At 40.9% G+C, this 15438-nt stretch overlaps 1 protein-coding gene across 4 annotated transcripts in view; it reads right to left on the minus strand.

Annotated features, from left to right (window-relative positions):
- LOC308664800 (uncharacterized protein C1orf21) overlaps window positions 1-15438 on the minus strand; it is a 284374-nt gene that overhangs the window by 78349 nt on the left and 190587 nt on the right. For 3 of the 4 annotated variants that reach the window (XM_081322312.1, XM_081322313.1, XM_081322311.1), the window contains exon 5: window positions 6308-6368. The exons of the other annotated variant lie outside the window; for it this stretch is intronic. In XM_081322312.1, coding sequence (XP_081178438.1) covers window positions 6308-6368 — 61 coding nt within the window. The remainder of the gene's footprint in view (window positions 1-6307; window positions 6369-15438) is intronic. 4 annotated transcript variants of the gene reach the window in all.

A 15438-nucleotide genomic window follows, 5' to 3' on the forward strand; every position in this document is an offset into this window, starting at 1 on the left:
ATGCACGGTTACCCACGCCCTCGTCACTTCTCGCCTGGATTACTGTAATGCTCTTTACATGGGGCTGCCCTTGAAGAACACCCGGAGGCTTCAACTGGTGCAAAATGCGGCCACGCGGGTGCTTATGGGAGTATCTCGATACTCCCATGTTACACCACTCCTGCACGAGCTGCATTGGCTTCCAGTTACCCTCCAAGTGCGATTCAAGGTGCTGGTAATAACCTTTAAAGCCCTACATGGCTTAGGCCTGGGGTACTTGCGAGACCACCTGCTGCCATTGTCAACCTCCCATCACCCGGTTTGCTCCCACAGAGTTGGCCTCCTCAGGGTGCCGTTGGCCAGGCAATGTCGGCTGGCGACCCCCAGGGGGAGAGCCTTCTCTGTGGGTGTGCTGACCCTCTGGAATGAACTGCGCCTGGAGCTGCGGACGGCCCCTGACCTTCAGTCCTTCCGCAGTGACCTGAAGACCTGGTTGTTCCAACAAGCGGGCCTGGACTGACTACATTTTTTAATTAGGCTTTTTACGGGGTTAAATTGTCTCGTAATTTTGCATTTATTGTTTAATTCTCTTTTAAATTTTTTGCTCCATGTTTTTTAATTTTTATTGTTGTGAGCCGCCCTGAGTCCTCAAGGAGAAGGGCAGCATATAAATTTAATAATAATAATAATAATAATTTTATTTGTATACCGCCCTTCTCCCGAAGGACTCAGGGCAGTGAACAGGGCAATACATGTTAAAAGACAAAATACAAAAATTAAAAGAGATTAAACAAAGTGCCCAAAACTATAACAATAGGTTAAAATACATTAAACAGTAATAAAACCCGACCCCATCCCATCAGGCCAGGCCAGCTTGTTCGAACAGATAAGTCTTTAGATCGCGCTGGAAAGAGTGGAGGTCGGGCGCCATCCGGAGCTCAACCGGAAGATGGTTCCATAAATCTGGCATGCCCACAGAGAACGCCCTCCCCCTGGCATTCTTTGACCGGTGGCACCCTGAGGAGGCCCTCTCTGTGGGAGCGTACTGGGCGGAGGGAAGTTGATGCTGGCCGCAGGTGCTCCCTAAGGTATTCTGGACCCATGCCATGTAGGGCTTTGTAGGTCATTACCAGCACCTTGAATCTCACCTGGAAGACAACTGGAAGCCAATGCAGCTCGCGGAGCAGAGGTGTAACATGGGAGTATCGGGAAACTCCCAACAAAACTCTCGCGGCTGCATTCTGTACCAGTTGGAGCCTCCGAGTGGTCCTCAAGGGCAGCCCCATGTAGAGAGCGTTGCAGTAGTCCAAATGAGAGGTCACGAGCGCGTGAGTGACCGTACGCAAGGCATCCCGGTCTAGATAGGGCCGCAACTGGCGCACCAGGCGAACCTGGGCGAAGGCCCCCCTAGTCACAGTTACTATATGGTCTTCTAAAGAAAGCTATGAGTCTAGGAGGACTCCCGAGTTGCGAGCCCTATCTATGGGGGGTAATAACTCACCCCCCCATAGAAAGAGATGGGATATCCTGAATATCCCAAGATGCCGGCACGCACAGCCACTCAGTCTTGTCAGGGTTGAGTCGAAGCCTGTTCCTCCCCATCCAGACTCGAACCGCCTCCAGGCAGCGGGACATCACATCGAGGGCATCACTGGGGTGGTTTGGGGTCGAAATAAAAAGCTGGGTATCATCAGCATACTGATGATACCCAACTCCAAAACCACGAATGATCTCACCCAGCGGTTTCATGTAGATGTTGAACAGGAGAGGCGAGAGGACCGACCCCTGAGGGACTCCACAAGCGAGAGGCCTCGAGGTCGACCTCTGCCCCCCTGCCAACACTGACTGCGAATGTCCCAGGAGATAGGAGAACCACTGAAAAACCGTGCCTCCCACTCCCAATCCCCTGAGACACCGCAACAAGATACCATGGTCGATGGTATCGAAAGCCGCTGAGAGGTCTAATAGGACTAGGACAGAGGAATATCCCCTGTCCCGAGCCCTCCAGAGATCATTCACCAGAGCGACCAATGCCGTCTCCGTGCTGTACCCGGGCCTGAAGCCCGATTGGTACGGGTCTAGATAATCCGCTTCATCCAGAACCAGAGGGAGCTGATGCGCCACCACGCTCTCAACAACCTTCGCAAGAAAGCGAAGGTTGGAGACTGGACGAAAGTTATTTAACACAGCTGGGTCCAAGGCAGGCTTCTTGAGGAGAGGTCTCACCACCAATAAAATCAATCAATCAATCAAATAAAAAATCAATCAGTGCCATTTGGGCTCAGCATACGAAACACAGCATTGTGTTTCAGCATTGCTTGTATTCTTATAATATGTGAGACAAAAGCTGAACTGTTACAACATTTCAGTTGCATCACAAGATAATGTTGATTTATAACAGAAGAAACCCACAGCACCTTCTGTGGCTTATTTGAGAATTAAGCGGTTCAAATATTTTGAACGTGTTTTGACTTAATCAGGAGCAGGATCTAAACAATCCCTTCAACATTTTACTGAAGAAACATTTCACAGGAGCTACAGAAGACTTCTGAAAAAACAAACCAACCAACCATGTTGGCTAAATAGGCTGTTTAAATAGCATTCACTGACACCAGCATGACCTTTCTTACCGCAAAACTTCATGATGTGATTCTGCAAAAGCACTATAGCAATATAACCAATATTAAGCTAATATTTTAACATTCCTGTCTTACAGTTCCAATTTAACTGTACAGTTCCAAGCTAAGATCATGAAAGAAGCCCAGTTTTGTGATTCTCTCCTACACACATTATTGCTATTTCAAATTCTTAAGGAACTCCAAGTATTCTTTTCTTTTGACAGGTTTTAGGAAAATGAAAGAATTATGGATAAAAACAACCACTACCTTTGAACTAAAATTGAGGGGGTCTGGAGCTTTTCTAAGAAAACAAACAAAATAGAATCAGTTGCAAGTTATCCTCTACTAATCTCTTTGGGTCATCACAACTTGAAATGTAGGAGACAGGTATCCTGGCTTGTAGCAGATTAAATGGAAAAATCATGCCTTGATAAGTGAGTTCTCAACCCTGGGGAGGAAATAATCTTAAATACACTAGAAATGGTCAACATGATTATATTTGGCCAAGAAGTGAAAACAAAAGATTGGGCTCCTTTTATGATTCCTCTGCTAATAAACCTTTTCTCTGAAATAATTCTAGGAAATTGATAGCACTCTCATTTACTTTGAGAATGTAAAGGATGGTTTATATATTGTGCCAAGAAAAAGTCACTCCCTGCCCTCAACAGGTACATATATACTGATATGGAGACTCACAGCAAAGTCTAAAAATTCCAGTGCTACAAGCATTTTATTGCTCAAGCAGGGGCAACTGTAATTTATATAGGGATTTTTTATTAGTGGTTATTAGTTTAATGTCCTTCGGGAGAAGGGCGGTATACAAATATAATAAAACTAAAACTAAAACTAAACTAATGTCAATCAGCCACCCAGAATTTCTTGGTTGAGTTGGGTGGCTACAGAAATTGAATAAATAAATAAATAAAATTTGTGTGCATGCACAAAGAAAATTATAATTTGATCCTGGTACATTACAGTTAACAGGGAATGAAAGAGAAAATATTTATCATGGACCTTTTCTCCTAATGGAGAGGAAGCAGCTTTTCTTATTCTCATTCCTTCTTTAACATACTGGAAAACAGAAGAAGTGGGTTGCCTTCATTTTTTTTTGTCATTTGCATTATAGTTTTTGAGAGTATAAGGACAGCAGCTATGATTATTTAAACATCATAATGCCAATCTGACAGTATTAGGTCATTTAAGAGTACTGAAATCAGGGACCATACACGAAGACCAATGTTCTGTTCCCATGTAGCCAATACTTTTCAAAATATATTGCATCAAATATTAACTTGAACATGCTTGCTTAGTCCATTTGTATGCCATCCTCTCTAATAAAGGAGCACATGATACAAGTGCAGATTTCCCATAAATAGAAGTCTAGAACAAAAGGCTGGCAGCTTTTTTTTTAAGTAAAATGTGCATTACCAGGGTCCTTCACTTCTGGGCCAGATGAAAACCTTTCATTTTCCCACATCAATTTTCCTGAATCTTTTTCAAGCCCTCATATTCCTCTTTCCCCAGGGCAGGCTGTGTAGAACTAATGCAGTTCGTTCAGTGGCAGCCAAATTCTTTCCATCGCCTATTATTTTTGTGTTGTCTAGACAAGTTAAGCAATTGCTGCTTGTGGAATCACTATCATTACAAAATCCTTTCATGTATTATTACAGTTCAAATTTTATTGTTACAATGTACATAAAAGAAAAGCAGTGTATCCAGATGTTTCATGTAATCAATGTGTTTTATTAATAGTACAGGCATCTACAATAAAGTTGTTTGGGTTAATAGAAGCATCTACTGAAATCTGTGGCTAGTTATTCAGTGTTGGCATAAACCTGTAGTAACTGCTTTTAACTGCATAATTTTATTCCTTTATTAGAAGATTCTATTGAATTTTGCTACTATTCATTCTAAAGCAGGGAAGGGAAAATAATCCTGAAATTTGTCTTAGTTTACTTCAGCCTGGATGAACCTCAATTGAAAAGTCAAACTGTAATGTATTGGGCTTTGTCTTACTAAAGTGTATCACGTGGGGTTAATTGCTGGAAGGTTGCTTAAGCGGGGAAGCTGGCTAACGGCTCCCAGCTCCTCAGACAACCCGTCTCCAGCGCCACCATTGGCAGCTTCTAGGGCGGCAATAAGTTGGTTTAAACCTATTGACCGCCACCTAGAGGCCAGGGTATAAATAGCTGCACTCACAGCCCTGTTTCCCAGTTCAGTTCCTGCAAATAAATAATGATTCTCGCTGAACTCACTCGCCTCGTCTCTTCAATGAAGCACAGAACCCAGTACACAACACAAACTATATGCTAAAATATGCTTAATTTAAAAAGAGACTCCTATTCCAAACACCTGCAGTTTTGTTGGAGGAAGGATCATGCAGAAACCTACATTTCAGCAATTCAAATAGCTGAACTATGGTTTATTCATATGGATGAATATACCCACTACATCAGGGGCCTTCAAACGTGGCTGCTTTAAGACTTGTGGACTTCAATTCCCAATTCCCATGCTGGCTGAGGAATTCTGGGAGTTGAAGTCCACAAGTCTTAAAGCGGCCAAGTTTGGGGACCCCTGCACTACATTAATGGATAATATCATCTATAAAGAGTGCTTCCTGAAGTTTATTGAATGACCAAATTTTCCACCTCCCTCTAATGCATTTAACCAAACATTTCAGCTTTGAGGGTAAAAGTTAATTTGTAATTGCTGATGTCAGGGAATAATTTTCAGTTCTTCTTATGAAGAACAGTAGTTTTGTTACCTAAGGTAATAACGCTTCTATCAATGATGAAGGTAAAACGTTCTCAGATTTTTAAAAAAAATTTCATTTCAGTTAAAGACCAAAAATATCATCAAAAGAAAAAGAGGGGGCAAAATTACACTTGTTGAGCCATTTTTCAGGTATAAGATGAACTATCAGAGCTACCGAAAAGAGTCTCTATATGCCATTATGTCAAGGCAAGATAAATAATAATTCTTATACTCCCGTAAAAAGCTCTTGGATCAGACTAGCTTACTCTTCTAGAGTTTTCATGTTTTTTCAAACTGCTTTTTAAAAAAAGTATGTAACACCTGATCAAGAAGCTGAGAAGCCTTTGTAGAAGAAGGACAGGCAGAGCTGGGGAAGGGGGGAGGCTGAGTTAAACAAATCATCAGCTTAGAGTCATTATGTTCCTACACATGATCTAAGTCCAACCCCTCTTGATTTCTGTGGACTCTTATCTAGCAACAATTTACAGTTCAACCTTTGTTGAAAAGGTTGAAAAGAGATTTCTTTCCCCTTAGTCCTGAGGAACTCATTTAAATCCTTCTGCAACCCAGTGTGAAAACCCCATTTGTGGCACCTAAGAAATTTATCCGTACCTACTTACAGTACAGACTGTCTTTGTATTGTCTTGGCCTTGAGAGCTGCCTCTAGTGAAAATGGGCACTGCTCTCAAAAGAAGTTTTTTTAAGATTAAGGTTTTACATTCTACTAAAATCGATCAGTAAGTGAAAATATAATAGGTTAGGAATCTATTACCAAATGGAAACTTGTTAAGTCAGTGATAAGACCCAAATGGATTCTCACCTTTTTACAGATTCCATAGTTACAGTTGTACATTTTAGATATTTCTGTGTCACTTCGCATTTCACGATGATACATAAGCAACTGTATTACAATTCAAGTACAATAATGTATTGACTATTTTCTTCGTTCCTCTTACCTTTTCAATTTTCTCATCCAGCATTCTGAAGAATTCTTGTTGGCTTTCCGAAATGTGCATACTGAAAACAGAAAGAATCATCTTTTTTTTTACAAAAGAGATTTTATTAGATTTTATAGGGTTAAGAATAACATTTTAGAAGGCAATGTGGTAATTGGGTTAAACAATAGATCAGTAATACAATCATTAGTGAGTATCTCAGGTTACACCATCAAATATTTCTTCTCAGTTTCCCTTAACATTTGCTATTTCATATTTATGCTGATAAATTTCTAATTATATCAAAATTCAGTAAAAATTTCATTATCACATTTATAAATACATTTTTTTCTTTTTGCTTATACATATCTTAATAGTTCTTGATAGACAATCAATGTCCTATTATAAAATTTTACCAATTTTAATTTTTAATTACAGTATTCCAATTCAACCTTTAATATCCATAGTATTTAACTTTCAAGTAACCCAAATTTTCATCTCATTTCATAAAAAATAGAATGTCTAAAATACCCCTATTAAAACTTAAATATGTTCTTATTCTATTCCATAAACATTTTCTACTTCCCATCCTAATAGATCACAACCTTAATAATAGAGTATCTTTTATTAGTTCAGATCCATCATCTATATAGGTAAAGGTAAAGATTCCCCCGCACATGCGTGCTAGTCGTTTCCAACTCTAGGGGCCAGTGCTCATCTCCGTTTCAAAGCCGAAGAGCCAGCGCTTGTCCGAGGACGTCTCCGTGGTCATGTGACTGGTATGACTAGATGCCAAAGGCTCACGGAATGCTGTTACCTTCCCACCGTAGTGGTCCCTATTTTTCTACTTGCATTTTTACGTGCTTTCAAACTGCTAGGTTGGCAGAAGCTGGGACGAGTAACAGGTGCTCACTCTGTTACGCGGCACTCGGGATTCAACCCGCCAAACTGCTGACCTTCTGATCGACAAGCTCAGCATCCTAACCCACTGAGCCACTGTGTCCCTTATCATCTATATACACTGGGCTAATCAAAAATGCAAACCTATTTTCTTATAGTTAATTTAAATTTCCCTGTTAATCTAAACCTTCAATATTCAACCAATTAATCCCGTTTTTTACTATTTTCTGACTATTTTAAATCTAGTACTCAAATTTCCTTTTATTTCAAAATCTCCCTTTAGCCCACTAACTGACAGTTTAGGATCCTCTCTAATAAATCAGGGGCCCCCAGTTTTTCAACCTAATTCTAGCTTTCTTCTTTTGCCAGGTAGGTTTCCCTATCAATGCTTTTAAATCATCAGATATGTCTCTCTTCATTCTTGTGTATATTATGTAGATTAAAGGAAACCATCTAGTTGCTAATTTTCTAAGAGGTCTGTCCCATTTATAATCATTAAGTCACCTTGATCTCCCAGATCCCCATGTTTGTTCTGGTATAGTTGTCTTCAATTCCATCTGGTCTTTTAGAAAGAATCATTTCAAAGGGATTTTCAAGTGATATAGTTTAGTGCAGGGGTCTTCAAACTTGGCCCTTTTATGATTTGTGGACTTCAACTCCCAGAATTCCTCAGCCAGGCATGCTGGCTAAAAAATTCTGGGATTTGAAGTCCACAAGTCATAAAAGGGGCAAGTTTAAAGACCCCTGGTTTAGTGGGACAGTGTGCCTTCTTATCTTAGATTAGAGATTAGAGGAAGTTTAGTACCTTGACTTGCTTTTTAGAAAACAATCAGGAGAGTCATACTTTCAATGAATCAAGAGCTGGAAACTATGAATTTAATTAAGGATAGCTTCTCCCAATGCAGAATAATTTAATTATTAAAAAAGTCTGTGTTGAAAGCAAAGATTTCACAAAGTAAGGCACAGAACAAATTGCATGTTTGGGAGCTGGCATTTAGTTTTACCCTCTAAAGTCCTTTTATGGAGTTAGACATAGCACAATAACTCTTTACATTAAATTCATCAGAAGCCTCTAATTTATACTCTAACATACACTGACATTTTCAGAACAAGATTTTTTTTACCACCACCCACAGTTCTTTCCATGCACAAAGTCAAATCATCTACCTCTATTAGCAACCCAGTGTTAAGAACCCAAATTGGGGAGACTTCGTTTCTCAGAAGTAGGAAGGCCTGGAAATATAGTATTGATAGTCTGTAAAGAACTATACTATTAAAGTGTTGTCAATGCATCTGACAGCTTCAGGACACAAAACATCATAAAAATATACAGAATAAGGCCAGATAATTTTACTGTACAAAGCTAGGATCCGGCTGTGTTTTGAACACTGCATGAATACATTCACTGCTGAATTACAGAAACTTTTGGATGTGTTTTTTTTAAAACAGAGTCTGGCATTTTTGGTTCTGAGAAAATGAACTCTAGATCAAAATATTCAAATATAGATTTCAGAGAACCACTCAGAAAGTAGAAGTGACCTACTTGAAGTTTGCTTCTAATTTGTTTGTTTTTCTTGCTTGTATTATTTCTTATTACTCAGCGGCTTCCATTTTTACAATTCTATTGGCAGATATCAACTGAGATTGCTAATGGAAATACTAGCAATACAGAATAAAATTATAGTAAATTTGGTCTTTGCAACTCTTGATCTCCAGAACCCAATTCCCATATATATTACTGGAGTGATTAAAGGCATCTTCTATTGATGTATAAGCATCCAGAGTGAGATTGTGTACTGTGAAACAGAAAATGGGGAAACCAAGCTTTTTAAAACCAGGCAAATACACTGGAAATCAAGCCTTTTTTTAAAAAAAAAAGCAAAATACATATTTTTTAAAAATAAGAGAAAGAACTTTTGCCAACTATGTAGAATAGGATAAATGCTTTTTAAAACATAGGGAGAAAAACCCAAAGTGTGATGCCAAGGCTAAACTTGCTTGCCTATTTTACTTATTCTTTTTTTATTGAAAATTCTCAGAAGTAATAACTGCACATTTCAGAATTTTATACAGCAGTATGGTAGAACACATTTTAAAAGCAAAAGATAAGACCTCATTTTCAAAATTTTCCAGGAAGAAAGATGGTTGATTATAGAAGTTAAACCAACTTGAGTTTCCTTCTCAAAATTTAATGGACATCGGTCATGAACTCTGTGGAGAATTATTAGTGAAACAAAGTTCACAAGCCAGTAACACCATGAGTGGAATACAGAAATGGTCATGGGGAGCAGGAAAGTGAGGAAATATGAAACACTGAGGAAGAGGCATCCACAACAATGATCAAAAAGAGAAGTGGGTGCTAAGTGCTCCTTTAAACATTCATAAGGATTAGATGGAGGTATATTGCTCACCAAAAATCTCAGCTAAAAAACTTTCGGAATATTTTGACTAATATAGAGAGATCACAATGAAGAATTGCATATGAGGCTGACATCCAGCAACCTTTCTCTGTTATCTCTACAGTATCTCTGCCATTTGCTTTACAGTTTTCTCCAAGAGAAATCAATGCAGAAAAACTCAGCAGTATTTTGAATTAGTTCTGATCTTTTTCAAGAAGCAGACATGTTTTAGGAACATAATAACTTAGGTAACCAATTCAGCCATGCAGATTTATGTCCCAACCTCTCCCCTTCTATGTCTGATGAAGCCACGTACAAAGTAATGGAGAAATGATTACGCTGTGCCATTTATAACAGATGATGTGGCAATTTCACAGCAGCTGATGCCCTGTTTGACTACCAAGCATGAGAGATGCAGCCAGAATGCTGATGAGGCAGCTTGCTCATCCTCTATTGTCATTTGAGGCAACATCAACCTAGCATTTGAAATTCAGAACTGCTGCTGAGCTCTCTAGATGTCAATCCCAATGAAGATTTTTATACAAAGCAAAGGATTTGATTTATTTATGTAATCACTAACAAGGGCTATGTGTCTGAAAAAATTAAGCAATAAATTTATGATGCTAAATATTTACTCAATGCTGCTACCATTTCCACCATTATTCTATTTTGCAAAAATCTGAAGGGAAAGAAAGAAATAAGAATTAAAACGGTGTATACCTAAAATAACAAAGGCTATACAGGAATGAAATCTCACCCCTTACAGACTGAAGTTCTATTTCTGGCTAGAGATTTTTTAGATAAGGCTGAGCGGGTCAGGGAAGAGTTGTCACTTCCAGGCATATGGATTGCTAGGATGAAGATGTACTGACAGATATACAGTTGCAAGAAAAAGTATGTGAACCCTTTGGGATTACGTGGAGTTTTGCATGAATTGGCCATAAAATGCGCTCTAAACGTCATGTAAGTCACAACAATAGAAAAAACAGTCTGCTTAAAATAATACTACACAAACATTAGCTGATGTCATGTTTTAATTGAACATAAGATGGAAACATTCACAGTGCAGGGTGGAAAAAGTATGTGAACCTTTGGACTTAATAACTGGTTGACCCTCCTTTGGCAGCAATAACCTCAACCAAATGTTTCCTGTAGTTGCAGATCAGACCTGCACAATGATCTGGAGTAATTTTGGACCACTCCTCTTCACAAAACTGTTTCAGTGTAGCAATATTCTTGGGATGTCTGGTGTGAATCGCTCTCTTAAGGTCATGCCACAGCATTTCAATCGGGTTGAGGTCAGGACTCTGACTGGGCCACTCCAGAAGGCGTATTCTGTTCTGTTGAAGCCATTGTTTTGTTGAATTACTTGTATGCTTTGGGTCATTGTCCTGTTGCATCACCCATCCTCTGCGGAGCTTCAGTTGGCGGACAGATGGTCGTACGTTTTCCTGCAAAATGTCCTGATAAACTCTGGAATTCATTTTCCCATCAATGACAATCCGTCCAGGCCCTGAGGCAGCAAAGCAGCCCCAAACCATGATGCTCCCTTTGCCATGTTTTACAGTGGGGATGAGGTTTTGATGTTGGTGTGCTGTGCCTTTTTTTCTCCACACATAGTGTTGTGTGTTTTTCCCAAACAACTCAATTTTGGTTTCATCTGTCCACAGTATATTTTGCCAGTAGTGCTGTGGAACATCCAGGTGCTCTTTTGCAAACTTCAAACATGCTGCAATATTTTTTTGGACAGCAATGGCTTCCTCCGTGGTGTCGTCCCATGTACTCCATTCTTGTTTAATGTTTTCCTTATTGTAGATGTGTCAACAAAAATGTTAGCATGTGCCAGAGATTTCTGTAGGTCTTTAGCTGACAGTCTAGGATTCTTCTTTACCTCATTAAGCATTATGCGCTGTGCTCTTGCAGTCCTTTTTACAGGACAACCACGCCTAGGGAGAGTAGCAACAGTGCTAAACTTTCTCCATTTGTAGACAGTCTGTCTTACCATGGACACATGAACATCAAGGCTTTTGGAGATACTTTTGTAACCCTTTCCAGCTTCATGCAAGTCAACAATTCTTGATCGTGCTTCTTGAGACCAGTAAACCCAAAACAGGTGTGTGTTTTTAAAGGGCAGGACAGCTGTCAGCAACACATCCAATATCATCACACTGGTTGGAGTCAAGGTTGGCTCACTCCTGGCTCCAATTAGCTCTTGGAGAAGTCATTAGGCTAGGGGTTCACATACTTTTTCCATCCTGCACTGTGAATGTTTCCATCTTATGTTCAATTAAAACATGACAACAGCTAATGTTTGTGTAGTATTATTTTAAGCAGACTGTGTTTTTATATTGTTGTGACTTACATGATGTTTAGAGCGCATTTTATGGCCAATTCATGCAAAACTCCACGTAATCCCGAAGGGTTCACATACTTTTTCTTGCAACTGTACCAATGCCAAATCTGTAACAGTACCAAAGTGGGACAGATTTCAAACCTGCTTGTTCATGAACTAGACCACTGTAAAACTGCCCAAAATAAGCTGGACAAGCTATGGAAACAGCTTTGGTAGCCTGTGAGTGCCTTCCAAATTAATGAATGTTTCATGAGGCTTCATACCAAATCAAGCACCTTGAATGAAAAGGTATGAGAACTGAATTTCCTATCTAGTCACCAAAAAACTAGCAGTAAGGATGTGCACAAGCATTGGAGATATTTCATCCAATAAGTTTGACTGAAATCAGTTCCCAATGGATGAATTATTTAATACATGGTGGAACCGTATCAGAGGAGGTCACAAGGGAAAATGCATCAGAAGCATCATCCTGTTGGGAGCCCTTCCAAAGAAAGATAAAGCAAACAACTATAGTTGCAGCCACTGCATGGAGGATTATGTAGATTCTGAGTTTTACTATGAAGTGAACCGCGCAAGCTGTGGAAATTCTCTGCCCTCCTTACACAACTGCAGACAGCACAAGAAGATCCCACCTTGCCGGGACTTATCTGTCTTGAGCAGTTCAGGACTCAAAAGCCTATCATTCAAAAACTACCACAGCAGTTAAGTGAAAAATGGATCGAGTTATCTGATGCTTACCAGGCAAAGAACCGAGGCAAAGACCCCCCCCCTTGCTTTTCTTGAAGAATTTGTTGCCCACCAAACGAAGCTGTGCAATAACCCTCAAAACCTCAGCATCAGAGAAAAATAGTTTCCAGCTGCCAAAAAGGCCAGTCAGAACTCTGGCTCAACCAAGGGTCCATTGCAAACTGCAAAGGGAAAAACCCTTGTATCCGTGCATAAAACAGAGGTTGCTACCTTGACCACGAAGAATTCAGATAAGCAATTGTCGAAGAAAGCTCAATCTAAACCTCTGCAAACAAAGAAAGACCTGATCTGTCCATTCCATAAGTCCTCACATTCTCTGAATAAGTGCAGTGAATTTGGAAAGAAGTCCCTGGACAAAAGAAACGCTTTGATCAGGGAGTACAAGGTCTGCTACAAATGCTGTGAGTCTATGGAACACATGGCCAAAGCTTGTGCAACTAAGGTGAAATGCCACCTATGCAAGAGTGACAAGCACCCAGGAGCCCTGTATTTAGACTCTGAGCAGCTACAATGAGCAACTTCTACTCCACCTTCGACCAAGGACCCTCAACATGGCTCCAAAGCGCACCCAAAGGCGACCGTGTCAATTGCACATCAGTATGTGGTGACTCACCATTCCCTCGTTCATGCCACCAGATCTGCTTAGCTAAACTCTACCCCACCAGATGCCCAGAAGAAGCCGTGAAGATGTATGTAATAATGGATACACAAAGCAATTGTTCATGAGCTAGGTCAGCATTCTTTGATCTCTTTGGTGTCTAAAGTGAGGAAACGCCTTTCACAGTATCAATGTGCACTGGGCCCCAGAGCACGGTGGGGAGGAAAGTCACTGGACTCTGCATAGAGTCATTAAATGGGAGTTCATGGTTCCCACTGCCGCCATTGCTAGAATGGGATGCCTTACCAGATAATCGCAGTCAGATTTCAACACCAGAAGTAGCAAGCACCATACCTCACCTGATGCGCATGGCCAATCACTTTCCTGCCCTAGACCCTGAAACTGAAATCCTGCTTCTGTTGGGAGTAGATGCCCCTGATACCTTTGCTTGTCATGGAATGGTCAGAGGCCCAATAGGCTTCCCAATTGCCCTGAAGATGGAACTTGGATGGGTCATCTCAGGAACGGTCTGTGTCAATTGGCTGCAAGCTCCAACCCAGGTGAATGTCTTAGCAACTTCCATTCTTAGTAATAGGAGAGCATCCCACTTGAAACCATGCCAAGAACAGTTCACGCTTTCGACAATTAAACCCGTTTTAGGAACGACAGTGTTCCAGACCAGCAAAGATGATAATGACTTGGCCTTGTTGATAGAGGACAAAGAATTTCTGCAGCTCATGAATAAGGAATTTCTACAGGATGCCACCGGGAGCTGGGTAGCCCCACTACCCTTTTGCATACCCAGGCAGCGCCTGCCGAACAACTATGAGCAAGCTCTCTCTCACCTCAACAGTCTGAGGAGAATCCTGAATAGGAAGCCCGAAATGAAAGTTCATCTAGTGGAGTTCATGTATAAGATGATCCAGAGCGGACACACCGAGCTTGCCCCACCCCTGAGGAAAGATGAAGAATGCTGGTATCTACCATTCTTTGGAGTGTACTATCCACAAAAGCCAGGTCAGATACAAGTAGTCTTCGATGCCAGTGTTCAGTTCCAAGGCATCTCTTTGAACAAAGTCCTTCCTACAGGGCCTGATCTCACCAACAGTCTGCTCAGTGTGCTCATCCGCTTCAGAAAGGAAGCTATAGCAGTCATGGCTGATATCCAACAAATGTTTTATTCATTTTACGTCAGGGAAGATCATCGCAATTACCTGTGGTTCCGCGATGAACAGCACAACCAACAGATAACAAAGTACAGAATGCAAGTGCACGTCTTTGGGAATGGTTCTTCCCCTGCCATCGCTAATTACGGTCTGCAACACACCGCTAGTGTAGGTGAAGCCAAATACGGTGCAGACGCCAGATGCTTCGTAGAACTGGATTTCTACGTTGATGATGGCCTAAAATCTGTACCCACTCCAGTAGAAGCCATAGGCCTATTAAAAAGGACGTGCCAGATGCTAGCGGCAGCCAACCTTAGGCTGCACAAAATTGCATCCAACAGTGAAGAAGTTTTGGAAGCCTTCAATCCTGAAGATCATGCTAAGAGTTTACAGGAGACCTTGATTTTGGCACCGATGCCCGTCTTATCCAACACAGTCTCGATCTGTGTTGGGACTTGAAGAAAGATGTCTTCACCTTTAGAGCTCCAGCACAGAACACCGTCTTCACAATAAGAGTTTTGTAAACAGTGAATAGCTTGTTCGACCTTTTAGGGTTTGCTGCACCTGTAACAGTCCAAGGGAGGCTTTTTGTGCACACGCTCTCCCAAAGCACCACAGACTGGGATGAGCCAATTCCACCAGAACAGAAGCAAGACTGGGAGATGTGGCATGGATCCCTAAGTTGTCTCCAAAGCATCCGCATGCAGCGCATGTATGATCCCATTTCACCTGCCGCTGCAAGAAAGAGTGTTGCATGTTTTCTCAGATGTGTCAACCAAGGCAATAGCAGCTGTGGGATACATCAGAGTCTACAGCAGGGAGAGCAACATTCACGTTGGTTTCATCATGGGAAAGGCAAAACTGGCACCACAACAAGGTCACACCGTACCAAGGTTGGAACTCTGCGGTGCCATTTTGACTGTAGAACTCACAGACCTGATAACGAAAATGATAGACCTTGAGCTACAATCCACCACCTTCTATACAGA

Source organism: Vipera berus, assembly GCF_964194415.1.
Source record: "Vipera berus genome assembly, chromosome: 3".
Taxonomy (NCBI): Eukaryota; Metazoa; Chordata; class Lepidosauria; order Squamata; family Viperidae; genus Vipera; species Vipera berus.